Source organism: Phoxinus phoxinus (assembly GCF_949152265.1).
Source record: "Phoxinus phoxinus genome assembly, chromosome: 9".
NCBI lineage: Eukaryota > Metazoa > Chordata > Actinopteri > Cypriniformes > Leuciscidae > Phoxinus > Phoxinus phoxinus.
Window position 1 is genome coordinate 7,889,874 of NC_136884.1, and position 22,043 is coordinate 7,911,916.

At 38.8% G+C, this 22,043-nt stretch overlaps 1 protein-coding gene across 4 annotated transcripts in view; it reads right to left on the reverse strand.

Annotated features, from left to right (window-relative positions):
- Nucleotides 1–3,877: 3,877 nt before the first annotated feature.
- The window catches only part of LOC307004907 (uncharacterized protein), a 41,535-nt gene continuing 23,369 nt past the window's right edge, over nucleotides 3,878–22,043 (reverse strand). Inside the window, exons 4-5 of one of the 4 annotated variants that reach the window (XM_079624488.1) lie at nucleotides 15,018–15,163; nucleotides 3,878–5,379 (exon numbers count right to left, since the gene is read on the reverse strand). In XM_079624488.1, the coding sequence (XP_079480614.1) occupies nucleotides 15,049–15,163 (115 nt within the window). In that variant the 3' untranslated portion in view covers nucleotides 3,878–5,379; nucleotides 15,018–15,048. Of the gene's footprint in view, nucleotides 5,380–7,881; nucleotides 9,530–15,017; nucleotides 15,164–22,043 lie in introns of those variants that run through there. The other 3 variants (XM_079624489.1, XM_079624490.1, XM_079624491.1) reach the window with 3 other exon arrangements.

Consider the following 22,043-nt stretch of genomic DNA (forward strand, 5'->3'; position numbering starts at 1 on the left):
AGGGATTTAAGGCGACTAGTGACGAAATATTTGCGCGCCTGCTGTCTCTCTCGTGTTCTTATTTTTATCAGTTTGTTTATAATTTTTTTATTCTACTATTTCTTAAATTCCATCTATATTTACCAACAACAAACCATAATTTATTGCTTTTTAATGAAACTAATCAGTACGATATTTGCTTATTAAAGCAAACCGGTGCAAAATCGCCCCCTTTGTCGATTTTATGTTATTGGATGATTTTATATTATTGTAATCATGTCTATTCTATATTTCTAATAAAGATAAACATACAATAGTGTAACAGAAACAGTGAAAACTGCGGTCCTTGCACTTAAGCCGTTACTCAACACAACAAAAAACTTTAGGGCCCTTATTTCTAGAATATTTCAAGAAACCTGAATAAAAATAGCAACATGAGCTGTTGAGTTTGGAGACAGATCGAGTGTAAAGGACGCCAGTTTGTAAGGTCTAAATTGTTTCTTAAGTGTTGAGGGCCAGTCTTTAGGCAGTTTTACCCATCACAACATCCAGACCTCATTAGAGCTGAAAACGTTAAGCTTGTTTATTTCAAACTAATGATGCCTATTGTTTGTGGGTAATTAAAAAACAAAAACAGTTCAAGCATTGTAGATGCACAAAGAAAAGCTTGATAGTTCCCAATGAATAAACTTTTTGTAACTATGAGTCAGTAAACCAGTAAACAATTTTTGTATAATGCCTGCACAATAAACACATTGTAGGTGGTTGTAGTTAGACATTTATTATTATTATAACTGTTTAACTATTTTATTAGTAGTTCAATTCCCACATGTTTGGTAAAGCAAAAATAACTGCACCAACTACCAGGACCTGCATAAATGCACAAAATATCAGGAATGATACTTCATGATTAAAATACATGCACTTTTGATAATGAAACAGTTGTTTATAATTCCCTAAGTGTAAACGTCTTTATTATGGAGGGATTCATGTTTCAGTCACAGTAGCTTATGGTTGCAGGTTATATGGCAAAGTTTTGCTGTCTTTTATTTCATACAGAATTACATTTTCCCCAAGTATACATTTTTAAAATGCAAGTTTCCAAAGTTAACATCAACATCAGTCAAAATATAATAGAGGCAAAATAGCTTAATTAAATTACGTAGTTGCTTTGATCTTTTAACCATTATTGTGAACTAGATAACCCAGCTTTAATCTGAAGATTAAAATATGGTTTTCTGTAAAGTTGCTTTTTTATTGTGATGTGTTATACAAGTACAATTGACTTGATTTGACTTCCAACTACTACCTAAATAAGCACATATAACGCCTAGTCTGAAACTTTAGCTTGTAGTGCCTTCAAACCAACAGAGGGCAGACTAACTGCAGATTAAGTCAGTTTTGGAGCAGGTATTACCTTGGAGTGTTGATTTATTTGCTGATAAATACATAAGATGCCTCAAAATAACAACCAAGCTAATTGAAACTCCACTCATTTTCAGCTGAAAGGAAAACATTTATTTAATTTCTATTTTATTTTGCAATAACCTGTTCAAAGGCTTGAGCACACATGCAGTAGGAAAAGGGCACTGGTCGCTCTGAGCGCAATGGGAAGCCGAAGAATTGATCCCCAGGCATTATAACCGATTTCAAATGGTGCTAGATGATAGAAGGGACTCTCAGCACCAGAAGAAATCAGTCATCCTTTGGTGGGGAGAGATGGGGGCAGGAACAGCCAGAGAGGGAGAAAGACCTTTAGATAACACATCTTTACTGGCACTCTCAGACAATGATAACAGTTCAAATGAGGGTAGATAAAACAAATACAGACAAAAACTTATATAAAAGAAAGTAAGATAGACGAGAAGACTCTTCATGATGTATTCATACAGTAAATACAGTCTGTGATCGGTTAAGGCTGTGAAGTAGCACAATGAAACGCTACTCTATTGACATTTATCAATGCGCCATAAAAGCCCTGGTTATCCTTGAACCTCGATTTGAAGAATTTGGTTACTTTAGTCAAGTGATTTTTTTCATTGTGATTTTAATAATTAATTCAACTTAAACTTAAAAGAGAAAATTAAAAATGTTAACTTGGCAACTAACTGAAATAAAATAAGTTATCATTAATTAGCCTACTAAAATTAGGCCTATTGAAATAAATTAAAGCTAAATCGACATATTTAGCTGTAAAAAAAATGTTTTTTAAAAAGTGCTATATAAATAACAATTTAGTTGAGTTGAGACAAAGTGTTTTTACTCAATTTGATTACTAAAACTTAAACTAAAAGTAAAAATATAAAAATAAAATGCAACTCAAGATACATACTATAAAAGTACCTACAGTACATAATGCTAAAATAACACTGCATCATGCTGTATTGCACATTTATGTGATTCATACACTGTTTTAATGCAAAATATTCAGCCTTTTTGTTCAGTATTCTACACCAGTCACAGACATATCGTCATGCAAAACAGCGCCTTGCAGAAACCTCCAAAACAAGGTTCAAAAACGGTATAGCCGATACAAATGTAAATAAAATTCTACCTAATTCAACTTAAAAAAGTTCAGTTGCTGTCTTAAGTATAATCAATTGTCTGTTGAAATCAATTTCAACTAATTTTTATTTTCAGTTATATGAAGCTGACTTAAATAGAGTTGAATCTCGTATGAAAAATTTGAAATTGGTTAAAGTAATGGAAAAACATGGTGTCATGATCATTTTTTTTTTACAGTAGTATTTCCCTTGTGTGAATGGGCTGGCTTGTTTACACCACATTCATTTGACTTCCAGTATATGAGTGAGTTGATCAAACGCTTGGGGCAAGTCATGAGCGCCACCTGGTTCTCCTGTGATTCAATAGATGCACTTCCCTCGCTTCTCTCGAAAAGCCACTCCACCCACTAAAGTTTCTTTGTCCTTTTTCGCTATTCTTTGACTTCTCTTGGCCATCACTGCAAAATGTGATCCAGTGACAATTCCCTCCCCAAGAACACTGATTTCAAATGGTGCTAGACACTGGTAGAACACATCTAAACCACCATGTGAAACCAGCATCCGGAGGAAGCGTCCAGGAGTGCAAACAATCCCATCAGAAATCCCTGTGTCATTGGCTGAGCTGATGATTAACATAACAGGAAAGGCAAAAGGTTGAAACAGCAGTGGGCATGCTTTAACAGGAAGTGACTCTGTCAAAACAAATGTCACGGCCATGGTCACCATGGCGTTGCGGTTTTGGATAGTGATGTCCGATTTCCTCCATTGATACCAGACTTTGTGAACCTCTGGTTGTTGATCAGTTGGGTAAAGTTGGCGAAGTGACAGCATCTTATTACATAACCCACAATGTGCTTTGGTGTATGGAGTGTTTGTGTATAAATAGACCCTTGATTGCCCATAAGAATCCCTGCATAGGTTTTGTCCGTGGGAGGATGACGTCAGCCCTTTTTCAAAGGAGAACTGTGGGAGATGGAAAATATGAGTCACTGAAAGATCTCTAAACAATGTCATCATTCAAAGTAGACGTCAAATATGAACAGGATTAGTCGCTCACCTGTGGCCAGGCCACTGAAGGTCCTTGAAGTTATATGGCGTACTTACCACCAACGCAACACTGACGTAGTCTCAGGCCCACTCGCAAATAAGTGCGTTTAGACGTGGCACGCTGTTTTAATTGCTTTGAAACGTGTTGAATGCAACACACCTTTCCATGGCTCCTCCTCCTTTTTTACATCAGCCTATGACTGATCATGGTGATGTCATATAGTCATTCTGCCACTTAAATCATTGTCTTGTCTCTTGTCTACAAGGACATTTTATTTATATACTATTATATATATTAATATGAATATTTTGAATTAATTTTAACATTTTGATATTTTATATTTTTTGAGGATCCATTTTTATTTGTTTATGTGCTTTTGTCGATTTTACGATTTTTCAACTTTATTTCTGTTACTTCAGTTACTCTCTTTACTTAATTTTCTAATACATTTTATAAATATAACATATACATCTATTTGATTTATAATGTACAATTTTTTTATCAGGTGTGCTCAATTCGGTTCGTAGAGATCTACCTTCAAGCAAAGTTCAGCTCCAACCTTGATCAAACACAGAAAACACATTCTCACAGAATAATCGCTACATATGGCCTGCATCAATAAGCTATACACTAACTGTCATTCGTACTTTCTTTTACCGGCTTGCATAAGGTCTCCTTGCATAAGAAGCCCACACACCTTATTATCCGTTTCTCGCACACTGGAACCCACAGGAGGTGCCTGATTTAATAGCCTAAGTCACCCGGCACTGGCTCTTGTATAAGAGGAGAGAAATACAGCCTTGATTTTCACAAGAAGTGACAGTTAACCGTCTTCTGGTAACCGGCGCTAGCTTTGGTGTTCAGTTTTGTCAGTTTAATTGGACAGAAAATATCATCTTGTATAACATACACTATTCAAAATAGCACAACACTAGCAGCCTGAGTTGCTTATTAAAAAGTCCTCTAATATTCTGAAATGTATTTTTCTGTATTTTTACAGCTATATATTACTGAAATGGCTCTCCCGAGAAATCACACCCATCTCATAGCAGCACTAAGCTCTGTAAATGGCAGATATAACTGTGACAGTGGTCCACTGAGATGGCTCTCTGTAAACCACAACTAGTGGCATGAGTTTGAAACAGAACTACATTTCGGAAGCTTGTTTGAAAATAATGATTATCTCTGCAATTCCATGTAGTGCCAGAAGTGCAGAAAATGCTTACACAGCTTTTAAAGATATTTTTCTGAACAAAAATTATTAGTCATATGTAAGCCCAGATGAAATCATTTGACTTTCCACATTTTCTGTGCGGACTTTGAGGGAAAACTGTAGAATTCTAGGAAATGGATTTGGTACCCAATAAGTAATTTTCAAATTAGCCAAAATAGTTAAACACACTAGGGAGAGGGGGTGTGTAGAAAATGGGGTCTGTGAAAAATTAGATAAAATTATACATTAAAGTTAGGTTTAGCATGCTGCTTTGATACTTGTGAAAAGCGCTTTATAAATAAATTGGTAGATACACTGTCAACTTGAAAACGTAGCTGTAAAATATTTTTGTACTCTTATTTTGAAAATAAGAACTTGAAAAACTTTTAACAGTTTATTTCGCATATTATAAAAGGGTCTTTTTACAAAAATGGTCTATATAATATTTATGGTCTATATAAGACGTCCCAATTCTATGGAAATCAAGTTCTGTGTGCAGAGATTTCATGTAAGCCTGGTCATAAACCCATCCCTAAAACACTTGTCCTATCAGTTATGTTGATTGTAATTACTGATAGTGCAACTTACCGGATCCATTTAGAACAGCAGGTGTTTTACATTTTCTTTCTGCAGTTCTGAAAGCAAACAGAAGAGGGCAGTGTTTCAGTACATCTCATTTAAGACACAAATAACCAGCAAAAGCAGGGCAGCAGAGCTGAAGGGACTCCTGCCAATTCAGTGAATACACAAACACACATGTGAGTCCTGCTCTCTGGTGTGTGTGTGAAAAGCCCACCATGGAGGTGTTGTTCTTTGCGCCCTGTCACTCCACTTCCTGCTCTATTCAATCCCAGGAAGTGACACGCAGAAGACAGAAACTCACTCATGTGCGCACACACATACACACAAACTAACAGAAATGAATGGACTGCATGATTGCCCGTCGCTACCACTGATGACATCACCCCCTCCCACCCGTTGCCTCCTTGGCCTAATTTTTTTTAAAAGAGAATGACAAGATCTCCTATTTTATGTAGCAACCTACTTTGAGCACTCTTTCAGTCTCGATTGTTCGCTTAACATGTCTCTCTCTGTTTTCAATTTATTTTGTTCTGACCGAGCCTTGCCGCCAAAAGGCCAGCTAAATGTTTTTGTCTCTGTGAATACATGTGGGTGACCAGAAACACCTCTACTCTTTGGTGGCTTGGCTCGAGTGAGCTCTGCATGACGTGGCCCAGAAGTGATTAAACTGTCCAGCCACGTGTGTTTCTCACTGCTGGATCTGTTGGAGAGGCGGAGTGGTGCTCAAACCAAATTGATCTGACCCTTAAAGCCTTTTTAATGGAACTGCTTCAAAATCATATAAAATAATACAAAACAAAAGTAGGTTTATGTTTTATGTATCATATTACATCAGGCTTTTATTGACCATATAGTATGATATAATAAAAATATGGAGCTCATGCTCATGGAAAAAACTGACGAAAAAAGACCAATTATATTAATATAAATTATTTTTATGATCAAAGCTCTATATTTTTAATTGTGGGGTGGGGGGTGGGGGGGATACAAATAAACATTCCCCGAAAGCCTGTTGAATAATTTTTCAATAATAAAAAAAAAAATGAATATGTTGGAATGTATCAAATTTGATACATTCCAACATATTAAATTATACTTGTTTTTTTGTTTTTTTTTATCAAATCAACCTAAGTTGCTTCAGACTAGTAAATGTTCGTCTGGAGATATTTCTAACAAAATAAATTAAGTTTACATTTCAATTATTAAAAGTTTCACTGCAATGAACACATCACAACCTGAAGGTTGACTTTTTCATAATTATACTAAAAGGCCTTTTACTTAGTAAAAAAAAGTCAGTCAGAGGGCAGAAGGCATGCATTTGATTGTGTGCGCAACAGGTTTTGCAAGTTTTTATCATGTTGAGGCCTTAGAAATTCATGAATCAAATATGTTACAACATCAAGCACCTACTCTATCCTTGAATCTCTAACACTCTTAACATTACTGATGCATAAAAAGTCCCGCCCTACATTTGTTTTTTTTTGTTGTACATCCCATTTTACTGACTTCAGACAAATACATCAGACAATGGGTAGTTGAAATTACTTTTGTTGCTCTGAACTATTACGTAATGACTTGGATAAAACCAGTTGATCTTGATCTGACATTTTTAACAGTGTACTATACATTGAAGAGTCTGTGGGTGTGAGAACTAAAGCCGGATGGGGTCAGAAAAAGCAAGCACTTCAGAATGTGTGTCCAAGCAGGTTGTAGAGCATCACAAGAATCTGCCCATCACTCTACAGGACCCATTTTTCATTACTAAACGTATACTGCATATGCGCATGCATATAGTGTTATTTCTCCATCAAACGTTTAAAAACCCAACAGTGTACGTTGCCCTACAGGCTAGTGACTCATCACATTTACAGCTCATAGAAACTCGTTCATCACCTCGATTAGTCCCCCCATACTTGAATCCCCCAGCATAAACAAGTGCTACGTACAGCAAACACTCTGCTGCTGCGACACCAGTCGATACTATATTTTCCTTCCCCATTTCAACAAACTCTATTTCCCAGTCTGTTCATTCATGGGACGAGCAGTTTGCCCCCGTCTAAACTGGTCCTGATGTGGGCATATGTGAGAAAGATGATGCAGGGATGTACGGATGTTCTGCCCGATGAGTCAGATGTGAATCATAGGAGGCAGGTGTGTTTGATTTTAATCCTGTCAGTGGCAAACTATGACACGTATACAAGCACAGTTATGACTCACATTCCCAAAAGTGCAAAACTCTAAACTGATCCCAGAGCAGTAACAAATTCCTGTAAACGGTTCCTCAAGGGTCAACAATTAAACCGATGTCCGCACATTGAACTCATAGCTCCAAACAACTTTATTGAAAGCGCAACGTTTCGACGGCCTTCATATGGAAAAGTGTGCCTGATGAAGACCTGACTGTTGAAACGTAGCGCTCTCAATAAAGTTGTTTGGAGCTGTGAATTCAGTGTGTGGACATCACACTTCTTCTTTTTGTTAATTCTGTTGTCCTGCACCTGAACCCAATTATGAGGGATGTGCACACATTTTTTTATTTTTTTATTCTTCAATTAAATGTAAAAGGTCTGAAGTTTTAAAGACCAATGGAGCACGACAAATAAAGTGTTTGTCTCTTAAAAGAAAGAAAGTTCTGAACTGCCAAAACTAGTCGTCAGCAATTCCAGTCTCACTTCCATAACCTGTAGGTTAACTAATTTGCATAATTCCAGCCAATGGTCTTCATTGGCTGCCCACAAACAACGTCTACTTAGTACTTTGACCCACCATCAAACACTGTTGTAGATGAGGCCTGGAAAAGTTGGATTTGTGTTGTTGACGTATCGAGAAGAAGCAGTTTTCAGCACCGAGAATCCACTTTACATGCACTTCAAAAGGATGAGGACTGTGTATATATAAGTGTTGAGGGAGCCTTCGGATATGGTAATGTCTGTTTTGTTTCCGAAAATCACAACAGACTATCTAACGAATCAGAGTAAAGTTGAGTGAGTGAATCCTTTATTGAGGCGTTTCAGACACTGAGAAAAGAGGTAATGTGCAATGTATATTATGATAAAAAATAGTTTTTTTTTTTTTTACTTACTGTAGGAGACCTCCGAAACAAAATTAGGAATGTTTAACATAGCATAACAGGGGCACTTTAAACTCTGTGTGGCCTGACTGCACAGCGCAGTTGACCGTCTGAAGCCCTGCAGAGACACACACATGAGTGCAGCAGGATTGACTGTAAAGACTCTGAGATGAAAAGAACGACATGAGACAGAGCTGTGAGGATACAGTAGATGGTTTTAACACCGCTGTGAGTCTAAGGGCGAGAAAGACCCCAAAGTTAATGCAGATCAGTCAATAGAGTTCAGCATGGTGTTAATATGGCTTAGCATGCTCTCCTGAGTTCATGCATAGGGCATGGAGAGTGATTGCTATAATGGCAGCAGGTCGCACACTCATTCTCTCTTTCTTCCTTTCTTTAATTAGAAGGCACTCTGAAGGAGACTGTCACCTATTTATAAATCAAGGCTGAGAAGTGGTGCTTCTGTGTGAGTTTTATTAAATCCACACAATGCAGCAACCGCTGCTGCACACAAAAAGTTGGGTATATAAAAAGTCGAATAAACTCTTAGATTAGTTCGATCTTGTGCTTCAATGTAAGGAAGAACTATTAATTGAAATATCACAAATTTACCTATTTTTGTTTAGTGAGCTAGAAATAGTGGAGAATTAAATTTCTTTGAAAAATGAATTTATTTTTATGCCATTTATTTATTTATTCATTACAAATTTTCTAAATAAATATCCTAAAACTTGATTTATTTCATTATTAAATAATTTTTTTAATCGCAGATTTTCAATGTGCTCTCAGACTTTTGGATCCCTCCTGTATATATTTTTATAGATGCAGTATTTGTACATAAATACACAAGCAAACAGGCGCCCACACACAGCTATACACAACACGACACATTTCTTTCATAATAACCACAACATATTTTTCCCTCTTCATCTCCTGGCATTATCCACAGACATTTTGGCAGTGCATCGTCCCAAAGCATGCTCTTGGTGCGCGAGTTCTCTGGAATTCTTGGACAATTTCGTGGGGAATTTGAGACATCTGGCTGTTCCGTTTGATCTATTTACAGGAAGAGACTGAACTTTGGCCCACTTGTACACGCGCAGTGTGACATAGCCACAGGAGAATGTTCCTTTCTGGGCAAAAACAGATAAACAACCTAGGGTTAATCAGAAGAGTGGGCCAAATTTAGAGCCTGAGTAAATACACCGTGAAAACAGAGTGGAAAGATAGAAAAATGGGGGGAATGAGGATAAGCAAGAGTTTCCAGAAACCATACTTGGGAGGACTATCCGCTCATACCGCCTATGTTCCTTTTTGGCACTAACACACTCACATGTAGACTGGATCTAAATGCTTGCGATGTGTGGAATGACGTGAGGAAATGATGCTAACCTGAGTCATGCTAAACACAAGGAGTCTTTTTCTTACAGGTCGCAATAGTGTGCTAGTTCATATTTGGTGTACCACTTCAATTGAGCCTACGTATATATAACAACACCTGACAAATAAGTGATTTTACCAAGTGGCTTTTGACAAAGGAGGAAGAAAATTACAGTGACCCGCAATTACAAATTCCCAGAAGGTCTCCAACTAGATGAGCTGTTCTGAGAAGCGCTCCTGGGAAACCCGGCCTGCGTTCATCTGGAATGGCCTTGCCAACAGAAACACCACTGCGCAAATCAGTAATTTTACATTTCCTCACCGCAGTGTGCAGCTTATTACGCATTTCTGCTCTCTCTGATAACCTCTAAACCGCCATTACCTGCAGTCACATAAAGCACACAGACTCAGCACGTCAGCAGTCGTTTACCAGACCCTATTATACAAAGCGATTTCTCTGCGAATAAACCTGGGATTAAAGGACTAGCTGACACAAAAATGAAAATTGTTATTTACTAAACCCCATGTTGTTTCAAACCTGTATGACTGTCTTTCTTCAACACAAAATGAGATCTTAAAAACCAATGTTTGCACTGCTCTTTCACGCTACTTCCGTACTGCGGAAACGTACGTTTTTGGTGATGGATCACAATTAATCATGTTAGGTGTGATGAATTATGATCTTGTATCTTGTAATCACATAAATTAACACTTTCCCAGAACGTAATCAGTGCAAGAATAGAACCCAACTCACAAAAGATGGGTGGCAAACACTAGCCTCTTTAAGTGAAAAAGAGTGTTGTATTAATTGTAAATGCATCACGTTAAACAGTTTACATTAACGAAAGAAATTAACACATTTTCCCAGTAAATCTGATGTTTAAAATCAATGAAAAGCTGCATTGGTGGCTTCACAAGTGAATGCATCATGCTAAGTTGGAATATATAGTGGTAAATGCTAATGAGTCTTGAGAGCTACAGCAGGGGGAAGATTTCCATAGTATACGGAGCCCCTAAAGGGACATAATGATGGAAAAGAATACAATTTATCAACTTTATTCCAATCCTTTTGCATTCTCTCGCAAACGTTTTGTCCCCCACACAACTTTGCTGGCAAAACTTTTCCATTCTTTTGCAAGCAAATTCAAATTTTCTTAGGAAAAATGTGAAAATATATTTTAGTGCTTTTGCCTTTGCTAGCATAACTTTCACAACAATTTACTGTTTAATGACCATCACGTTTATATTTAGACTAACACCGATTTCTGAGAAATGACACATTCCTGTCTGTGAGGGGATCGCTTCTTGGAAGTCTCATAGGCCCTAATATAACTGTACTGTATGCATAATTGAATAAATATGATGAGTCTTAACTGACTCACGTCTAGCCGTCGGCTACGGCTCATGTATCTCACCACTCCTCCAGCAATCCTTAGGGATTTCTCCCCTCCTCCCCCCTCTCCCCGGGTGTATAATGCACATTTGTTCTTCATTTCACTGCACTTGCGCTAAAGCGCACTTCCTCTGACTCACGACGCAAACAGGCCTTAAATCAGATCATCTGTCAGAGGGTCCATCTCAGCGGCGATTAACAGCAAGGGAAAAAAATAACTCCGCCGCAGTTGCCTGCATGTTATTCACACAGTCTTTGCTTTGATGACTTGTCAGCGGCACGGGGTCAGCCTTCCAGCAAACCACAGGAGCGAGTCATAAAGCAGAGATCTCTTAACAGAGGGCCCGAAGCCAAGGCTGCTTCCCAAAACTGATGTGCTTGAGGAAAAAAACAACACTTTACAGTAAACGTGACTCTTGTTCCCAGAAACCTAGTGTGGTGCCCGTGTGACGTTACAGTCCAGCGCGCACAAAAGAAACGGTCCACTGGGAATAGGATTGTGTGAAATGTGATAAACTCAGTCAAGCTAATTATTGTGTAAGTACCCAAACAAATCAGTGTCTGCTTTTGTATTTAATGTCTAATAATTAAAGTTTTCATACTTGAATCCCCCTTTGAAATAAAAAAAATCCAAAAGTGGACCAAAAGTGAATCGAGTGAAGAATCCATTTATCTTTGCATTCACACTTGTCTTGGCGTCCTGAGTTTCAATTATAGTAACAAGCAGGAGAACCAGACAAACATATAATAATGGCTTGAGAAAGCCTTGTTTGAAAGATTTGGAATAAATGTAAAAGGCCTTATGATTGATGGATGGATGGATGGATATGGATGGATGGATGGATGGATGGATGGACGGACAGATAAATGGATACTGTGGACAGACAGAGATAAATGGGCAGATGGATAGATAAATGGATACTGTTAATGGATAAATGGATAGATGGACAGATAGATAGATAAATGGTAGGCGTAGACAGATGGATAGATGAATGGATAATATAGATGGATATAGAATGAATGGAAACTGTAGATGGACAGACAGATGAATAGACGGATAGACAGATGAATAGACAGATGGACAAATGGATGAATAAACAGTACTAGATAGACAGACAGACAGACAGACAGACAGACAGACAGACAATCTATGTTTAAAATCCCACTCATAGAAACTTGAATTAAATTATATATATATTTCTACATTCGAAAAAATATATTTTTTGTGAACCAGGAAAGGACATGTCCTTTCCCAGAATACATTTCCTGTAAAATTTATTCAAATTGCAATTTAGTAAATTCAAGTTTCAAATTAAATTCCTATGAGGTGTGGCCAATTAATACTGAGAACTGAATCCCCATAATACACCTTTTCAGTTGTAAACTCTCATGGCTGAGTGCTTGAAAGTTGAAACCCTAAAAGAAGCTCTGACGTGATTATGCTGCTGGGTATTTTTGTCAATTAGGTTACAACCTACCTCATGTTACATTACAACCACATGATAACATCCCAAGGATGAAACTACATCAGCCAAGGATACACTCTATCAGAGACATGCAATATAAATCAGAACGACCGCCTACACTGTTATTTCCCTCTGGATAATTGTAACCTGTCTTTTAACGATTAGACTGATGACTCCTCTGTGCTTTCAAATAGTCCTCCCCTTCGTTCTCCGGTCTAAGTGATATCTTTCAGTTCCAAGTCCCACAATGACGTCTTGCTTCAATGACTTCCCAGATCTGACATCAATCAATTCATCAATAACACCACAAAACAGTCAGTTTTTCAATATCTCCCAGTGATTAATGAATAATAAGTGGTTGTTTAATGATTGTGAACGGTATGTGTCTGAATACAGGGTACTGATTGGTTGTGCTCTAGTTATACAATGAAAAAAACATTTCATTCATTCAATACAACCCTGACAGTCTGAGGCAAGAAAAAGTGAGAGAGTACATATCTGTATATCAAGGAGGAAACATTAATCTAGCTTTCATAAGAAAGTCCGGGCATCACGCCAGCCACAGACTGCAGTATAATTCATTGTCCACTGGCACGTAATACGCATGCTAAATCAACGTTTCCTTAATGTTATTATGTTAAGAGAGGCCAAAGTCCTTCATTGTGGATCTTATCCAATGAGACATGAAATATGAGTAAAACCGTAACAAACACCGGCAAAATTTGGTATTATTTACAGACTGAATTTGGTTTCACACAAAATAAAAATTAAACTGCTTTGGCTGTCTGCAAGGTTCAGTAGTGATTATAATCCTAGCTCTAAAGAGTCTGAGATGATATCATGGTTTGATATGGCCATTAACAAAACAGTTTGACCTCAACAATAAACACCACACTAGACGTGTGCTGTAACCAGGCACAAAAACCCAAACAATTGGTCAAAACCAAAGAGATTAGTTTTGTGGTGTTGCACTCAGTAGCCCCACCCATATTGAAATCTCATTGGTCCAAAATATTTCTCCACACAACTAAACATCAAATTTAACATTGGCTGTGAATGTTTTGCATTAGACAGTATTTTCACTTCAGGTGTAAAAATTTATATAATATGTAAAAAATGTATTAAATTAGATCATGTGTAAAATCAGTTCCACCAAGACTAACAAACAAACAAACAAACAGGAAAGTACAGATGCACTGTAGACACACTGTTCCTAATACAGCTTTTTCAGGAGGATTACCTGACATACAAAGCCAAAGCCTAGAGGCATACCATACCAGAAACGCTTCATAAAACCACACGCACACTCTGTGTTTGCTCAGCCCCGCCATTGGCCACTAAAGCAGTGATGTAATCATGTCTTGTCACTTTCTCACAGCTCAAGTAGGAGAGGCCAATTAAGTTCATTCAAAGTTACTCGGCTCCACATCGCAAAACATGTTTTCTCAAATCTTCCGCAGGGCATGATTTGTCTGCCCAGGAGCACATGGACGAGAAGGCGTGACACACTGGCACGTACGTCACAGATGCTGCTTCATCTTTTTCGTTGACACACTTTTTTTTCTCTCCCGATTTTTCAGTTGTATTCACTTTCATGTTAGGTCTGGCTTGCTGGTAAACTTCCACTGTTTCTGCTGTCACACACACAATAGCGTACAGCCAGAGCAGGTATGCTCTCTACGTCAATCCACTGAAGACGTGGCACTGCAGCGGAATGGCTCACAGCTGCCCAGATTGAGTTACCTTCCTTTTGACGTACTTTCAGCTCTCAGTTTCTGTCTGTGTGTTTCTCTCTCACATGCATACACACATTTTGTGTTTCTCATGTCCAACACACACAATAGTTCCAGAACCTACTGAGCTGCCTAGTAAAACCGATTTTTAGGGCATCACAGTCGTGTTCACAACCCAACTTGCAGAAAAGGCAGCGCCAGAAGTATCCTTTGAGAATAAGGCAATCCCAGAATGCAATTCTGCATTCCATCCCCAAAAAATCCAAGATGGCGGGATAAGTAAAATATGCTTCATTCAATACCAAAACAGTTCAACCTAACTTATAAAAATACAGGAAAACTGTTTTTGTTTTATGTCTTTAGCTTAGCAACATGTAACGTCAAACTCTATTGGAAGTGCAACTTTCGTGCTTCACATAAAGATTGCTATTTTGGGTAGCAAATTGAGTTGATGCCCATCATTTCAAATAAGCCATTTATGAGGTTTTCATTCAATTAGGATGTTCCTCTGCGTAAGTAGCTCGCTATGTTTTGGGACAGAGCTCTTGACATTTCTCCCACACTCACACAAACACCAATGTTGCTACATCCACAAATACACGTCATGGTTTCTAACAGCGATACCTGTCATTTTAGGATTACATCTTACCTTAACTTGGATGATATTCCCTAGGCAGCACTCATTCACGCCGGTGGCCTCTTTCACTGGTCTTTCTGCATTTAACGACATACAGGCATCCTTTCAAAGCTCTGACCGCCCCTTGATCCATAAGGCACCTGGGACCACCAATACAGCTGCATTGTTTAAGAGGGAAAGAGAAATCACATGAAGATCAGCCTCTAAAACAGATGGCGTGTCCCTTTAAGCCCACCCAATCACACACAGATACACACACACACAAACACAAATGAAAAAGGAAGCACACACCCTTGAGAAAGAAAATCTGAAACCCGGAGCCTATAAAGGTAGAGAAACTCTAGCTCTCGTCCTCTTGCTGGCACTGGTGGTGGTTTTCTTCAGAACAGAAACCCCCATGGAGAATACAAAAGTTCACAACGTCAACATTACTATGAGACATGCAGCTAAGGGTGTGTTCACACTTGGCATGTTTGGTTCGATTAAAACGAACCCTGGTGCGATTGCTCTGTTCATTTGAATAAGTGTGAACGCTGCCTTCCAAACCCTGGTGCGCACCAAACAAGCAGACCAAGACCGCTGAAAAGATGGGTCTCGGTCCACTTCCAAACAAACTCTGGTGCAGTTGGAATGATATATAAACGCAACCAAGTCCAAAGACAAACGAACCAAAAATGGGACATGATGTCACAAGATGTGTCTATCCATCCTTTTCTCGTCATAGTCTCGATGGACGGACCAGGACTAAATGTTTTTTATGTGTATGTATTAACTAACCGAACTGAACTACAAGTGTGAACACCCTAAGATTCAGGCTGAAGTTTATTTGGTAATGGTGGGATCTTGGCTCTACAGGTGGGCAAGTGAAGCTCACACTTCTCACAATGGTCACATTAGCTATGACAAGCTATGACCCATATTTTAGAAGAAAAATCTCTTGACTCTCTTGTGTCTCCTAGACAGCAATTAGAATAGATAATAGAGACTTGGGGCCAGATTTACTAAACAGGGCAAATAAAATTAGCGTGAGTGCAATTCCCAAAAATGTTGCAGATGGAAGTGTAAAGTTCTGCGTGTGATCTACTGACGACGCCCAAATAAAACAACACAGACGCAGCCGGATCAGTTCAATAATGACCAACGCAATTACCAAAAGCAGTGCAAATTAGCGACATTTTAGTGACATCTATCATCTTATTTTTGGATAAACTATCCCTTTAAATCAGATTTTTCTAAAGTCTAAATTATCTGAGCTATTCTATCCAAATTATAGCATTAATGGTAATGTATGTCAACAATTTGTTCATTTGCGTCTCTTTTGTATCTCTCTAAGTAATTTAAGGAGTAAAACAACTTTAAACAAAACAAACTTAAGTCTCCTGAGCTATAAAAGAGCAATCTCTGAACAATAAAATTGTTCGCTGGATTCATGTAACACACACACACACACACACACATAAACAAGCATTCACAAATATTTCTCATCCGCCCCTTCAGTCATTCAGCTTTGAATTCTAAGAAACATGGCAGAGTTTAAATGTCGACCCGGTCACACACTCCACTGACACTCAAACACTGAGTAACTGTAATAGTGGCACCCAAGCCTGTTACCGTGGAGACTGGGGAGGAGAGGGAGTTTGCTTCACTCCTGAATCCTTTGCAACCCTTTTTGTTTTAACTGTGCATGACACATCCGTCCATTTCTAACTCATTTTAAACACTCATACATTTCGTAAAATGGAAAAACCACTGACCCGCAGTGGTTTTTCGTCCAGATCTTGCAACATTAAAACTATCATTGATTAAACTCGGGCCTGACCTAGAATATTTCAGGGGCTGTGACATCACCTGTCTGCGTCAGCACACGTCTCATTAGAGCCTGCTGTGATTAAGGCGCCTAGTAGCGCTGAAATATGAGTTAACGTGGCGCTAATTAGTGTGAACTTTTCAAATACTCCTATCATGAATCAGCACAGCGGACAGAATAAGGCCTTAAAGAATGCAAACGCAGACAAAGCTACTGTATGAAATTAAGCAAACACTCAATATATACACTGCAAATGAACAGCATTGTACTGGGACGTATGTTTAGTTGTGGAGCAACCTAGTCTGTGCACAGACATAAAATACCCTACCAGTCAAAAGTTTTAACATCTCCGACTGAATTTCCTTCTCATATTCTTAAAGGAACAGTTCACCCAAAAATGAAAGTTCTGTCATTTACAGACCCACTGTAGGACTTTTTCTTTTCTAATGTGGAACACAAAAGAAAATATTCTGAAAAAAGTATTTGGACCATATAGACTTCCGCTGTAAACGTCATGCAAGTTTAGAACGACATGAAGTTAAGTAAATAATGACACAATAAACATTTTTTGGAGAATTATTACTTTAAAATGCCAGCTATCACCCTGTGTCCCAAGTCGGCAGTCGGGTTAACCACTGAAGCTAAGCAGGGTTGAGCCTGGTCAGTACCTGGATGGGAGACCTCCTGGTAAAACAAGGTGGCAGCTGGAAGTGAGGCCAGGAGGGGGCGCTCACCCTGTGGTCTGTGTGGGTCCTAACGCCCCATCAACAACCACCGTCCTATGGATGAGACGTTAAACTGAGGTCCTGACTCTCTGTGGTCTCATTAAAAATCCCAGATGGTTTTGATTTGGCTAGCATTTTTGGTCACTAACATAATTCCACTTTAGTTTTGAGGACGTAAAAAATAGTACCACGAAAGAATGAGCAGGTGCGTTCAAACTATTGACTGGTAGTGTCTACGTGGGTGGTGATAAAGTTGGTAATAAAGCTGATAAAGATTTTCAGGTGAGCAGGTGGACGTAAAAGGTCAAGGTGCGTCCTGGCCACACCTACAGCTGCATTCACTAACAGCCATTCCACCAGCCGAAGTGTGGACAGATGCCACAAGATTAAAGAATACAATGAATAAAAGGCATTTATGTCCATGACAAAATAGAGAAAAGTAAATCGACAAAAACCTGATAGTGATTCAGAAGTCTTAGTGAAATCATTCCAAGCAGGAAATTGTATTTAAACACCGTACATTGTTTGAAACTGTACAATGAGAATGTACATTCACATTTCTTAAAATAGACTCTGTTTGAGGTTAAAAGTTAGCTGAATTCCCCACAGAAAAAAAATCACATTAAAATTGAAAATGTTTAGTAAGTTCACATTCTGAAGATGAATCTGTACGTTCTTGTGTTTTCAGTTTCTGTTCCTGTAGCGCGACTGATGAAAGCAATTCTAAAACCATGATTCACTGGGAATTCGCATACTAATAACCATAAACCTCTGTGAGTCACTTTGGATATAAGCATATGCCAAATGAAACTGGTTAGAAATGTTCTGTTTATCTTGTATTTAAATGCCAGCAAGCTACTTACTTACTCGAATGCCAGTACACCTGTACGCTGAAGCCTTCTGGTCCAAGAAACACACTGCGCTGACACCAGCCAGGGAGACACAAGCACACTGAACGTATCTCAGTAAAAGCTTTAACATCACAGATTAATGATTTACAGATTTTAAAAAGTAAAACTCACTGTCACACAGACATCTCCTGACTGCGTTCCCCATCCCACAACTCCTGAGAGAGAATCCAATAAGTTCCTGTGAAGGAACCTTGCTGCTCTACTTTCCACAACAGAGTGATCTCAAGCAGCCTCTCCTGTTACTTTCACTCACTGCGTCTGTGTGTGTGCGTGTTTTGCACAGTCATATACAACACATCCAGTCAAGCGATTGCTGCCAAGTGAGTCCGCAGGCAAGCCAATCTCACTTTCTCTCTCTTTCTCCTCCCTCCCCTTTTCTCTCTCAGCCTCTCTTTTAGTAAATGTTTCATGTGTCATCTATCAGGCACTAATTCCTTCGTAGCTACTACTGCGGCCACTGAGGTGTGCTGTTTCATAAGGTTCCTTCGAGAACAAGTTGTCTCTGGTGCGGTGCTTACGCAGGAACGTTGTTTTGAGGTTGAGGACACGGCACTTTGAGGTTGCTGAGAGAAAAAGGAGGGCTGATGGAAATGGATGAGCTCAATCAAAAACAACTTGTCACCGCAACAGATGTTTTGAAGAAAAAATGTATCCCTTTCACAACGTTTGCAGCTTGTAATCATCTGGAAACCTTGAGGGAATATTTTGCCCAAACTAGTTGTAGAATAAACACTAGTGCTTCAGTAAAAACTAATGAGCTGAAGTTCCATTTGTCCACACTGAAAATGAAAATCACATGACACAGCACGATCACAGCGGATCAGAACATTGTGTGATATACACTAATTTTGGACCAATGACATTTTGGGTGGGTGGGTCTTCACAATTAGAACCCAAATGTTCAACAAAACATCCTGTTGCTTGTTGCTTCTTGCATTTGCGGCTAGTTTTGTTACGTAACCCTTTTAGAGTTAGTGTAACATTTATTCAGACCACAAGAATGCAAAGAAACTTCAAAAACGCAACTTAAAATATTCTTAATTAGTTAACTAAAAATGAAAGGCAGATGATCAAACACGAATGTCCCCTGAGAGTGAAAATGAAAGTTTAATAACTGTAAAGGGCAGGCAGTCGATCCTGCTCTCTTTCTCTCTGACTCTTTTGTTACTCAGGGGGAATTCCACAAGTGCACTTGCTCATCGCCACCACAGAGCGGATCCGGTAACAGGAGAGCGGTCACTGTTGCAGGTGCCTCTTCCACTCAGGGCATAGGAATCCGGTGGCAGACCTCACTCAAGAGCAGACGGAGTCAACAGTGGCGCCGCACTGCGACGAGATCACAGGCTTGGTCGCTCAACTCATGCTACGGTCATTTCCCTCAACTCACAGGAATGCGAGTGATGTCCACTCCTCTACTCTTGCTTCGCTGACCCTTCACCCAGTTCAGCATCCTATCCTCCTTCACAAATGAGTGAGTCACTTGATCCTTCACTTTCACTCACCCTAATTTGTCAATCTCTACCCACAACCCTCAAGCAACTCTCTCTGTCGGAATCTGCCAAAATTGGCCACTTCCACCTTGTCCTCCTGTGCTGCTTAGCAAACCCTCATCCTTTGACACTCTGTTATCCCAGACCCTCCAACATCACAACAAGACCTCCCAGGAATACACCATCGGTTTACTGTAATTATCAATCATATCTGGACATAAAAGAACATTTCCTCCATATGCCCTGTTTACACTTGAAAATATGATTACAAATGAGGTTATTTTACATTTTAAAAAATTCATTTTATTTCAACAAGGAATCAGTTGCTGCTACAAAGTAATGTAATGCAAGGGAAAGTGTTTATTAAATTGCAAAATCTCATTGAAATCCCATTATTTCCGGTGTCTTTGTCGTGACAGATGGCTATCAGTGTGAACGCCTCATCAGAGTTCCGTTCCCTGAAATCAATTGTGATTGGTGGAGAGGGTAATGTGTTATAGTTTGAATACTTATCTTGGTATCAGCAACCACATGCACAAGAAGTTTTTAGATCAGTGCAGCTCTCCTTTTCACACACTTCAGCCATCAACTGCTGCCTATCAAAAGTAAAGGTGTGGTATGGGATAGGGCCAGAATGCCATTATGACCATGTTTCACAACGTGTACCATCACGCACACACTCGCCTACACATCCACAAACACACACATTCCTGACGTTCCCCAGGCCAGGTAAACAAAGGAGGCATTACACACACACACATGTAATAGGTGGCATTTATCATCCCTGATGGCAGAGGAACTGTTCGGATCACCCATGCAGGCAAACTACATAGTGACCCCTAATCAGCCATGACACATCGCTCAAGTTTAAGAAGACTATAGTATCACTACACTGCAGTGTCCTTGCAACTGGCCAAACATGCTTTCCGTATCCAACTAACCTTGACCAAACATACAATTTTGATACAAACACATGAATCTCCACAAATTCCTTCTTCACAGTGCAAGAACTCTCTCATTTGAAAGTCAATAATTATATATATTTCCTGTGTGAAAGATCAAGAACATCTATTATCTAGCACATTATGTAACTTTGTCAGATAACAGACCTTTTTCATTTGTTAAATAATTAAGGCCCCGAGATGTTTCATCATCTGTAACCATAGAGATAAAGACATTCAATTATACATAATTTAAAATAACACAAGCATGAGATACATTTCTGAGTCATAATTCCTAATATTTAGGCTTCAGCTGCATAGACGAGCAAAAAAAACAAACAGTTTTTATTAACAATGGAGCAGTCAAACACTTGTCCTTTATGATATTCGCATTTTTAAATGGTATGTGCTTATGGAAAACTTGCCGCCATGAAGTGTTGAAAGTGGTTGCTAGGGTGTTCTGAGTGGTTGCTAGGAGATTGATTACTTGCCCAAGTCTAAAGTGTCCTATAATATTCTAGTCCATCCTTAAATCTATGGAATTTTTTCGCTTGTTTTAATTATGTGGAAATTGTTAGTTACTGTTCACATCTGTAGCGCACACAGTTTAATACTTGGGGTTTTCAAACCTTTAAGCCTAAGTGAGAAAATAGCAATAGCTATGTCTTAGCAAGCACCACTGCAATTACGTTTTGTGAAAGAACATACAAACACATAAATATAACCCCCTATTTCAAGGTTACAAGAAAGCCATCACTGTCTAAGGTGTGTAATTTTAACCCTCCACTGACGTTTATAAGCGTCCATACTGTATAATCAGAGAGAATATTAAAATGTCAATCATTTACAAACAGAACACCTAACCGTTCCTCTAGCATCAATACAAGTTAAATGAAAAACAGACATATTTGTGCACTTGACATAATCTGAAGTGCTGTCCTCCTATGAGATCAAGTCTTTCCATAAAAGTGATGAGTCAGTCTCGCATCACCACGGTGATCTGTCACCATTTAAAAGCGTTAACATAATGGCCATCCCACAGCGCACAGCTCTCCCTCCACATCATCATCTTTCAGGATTGCTTCCTCGGAAGTCACCACTGGGCTGCTCAGTCAAGACATTGCTTTGTGAGGACGCTCAGTAGATTAGAGGATATAAATATGG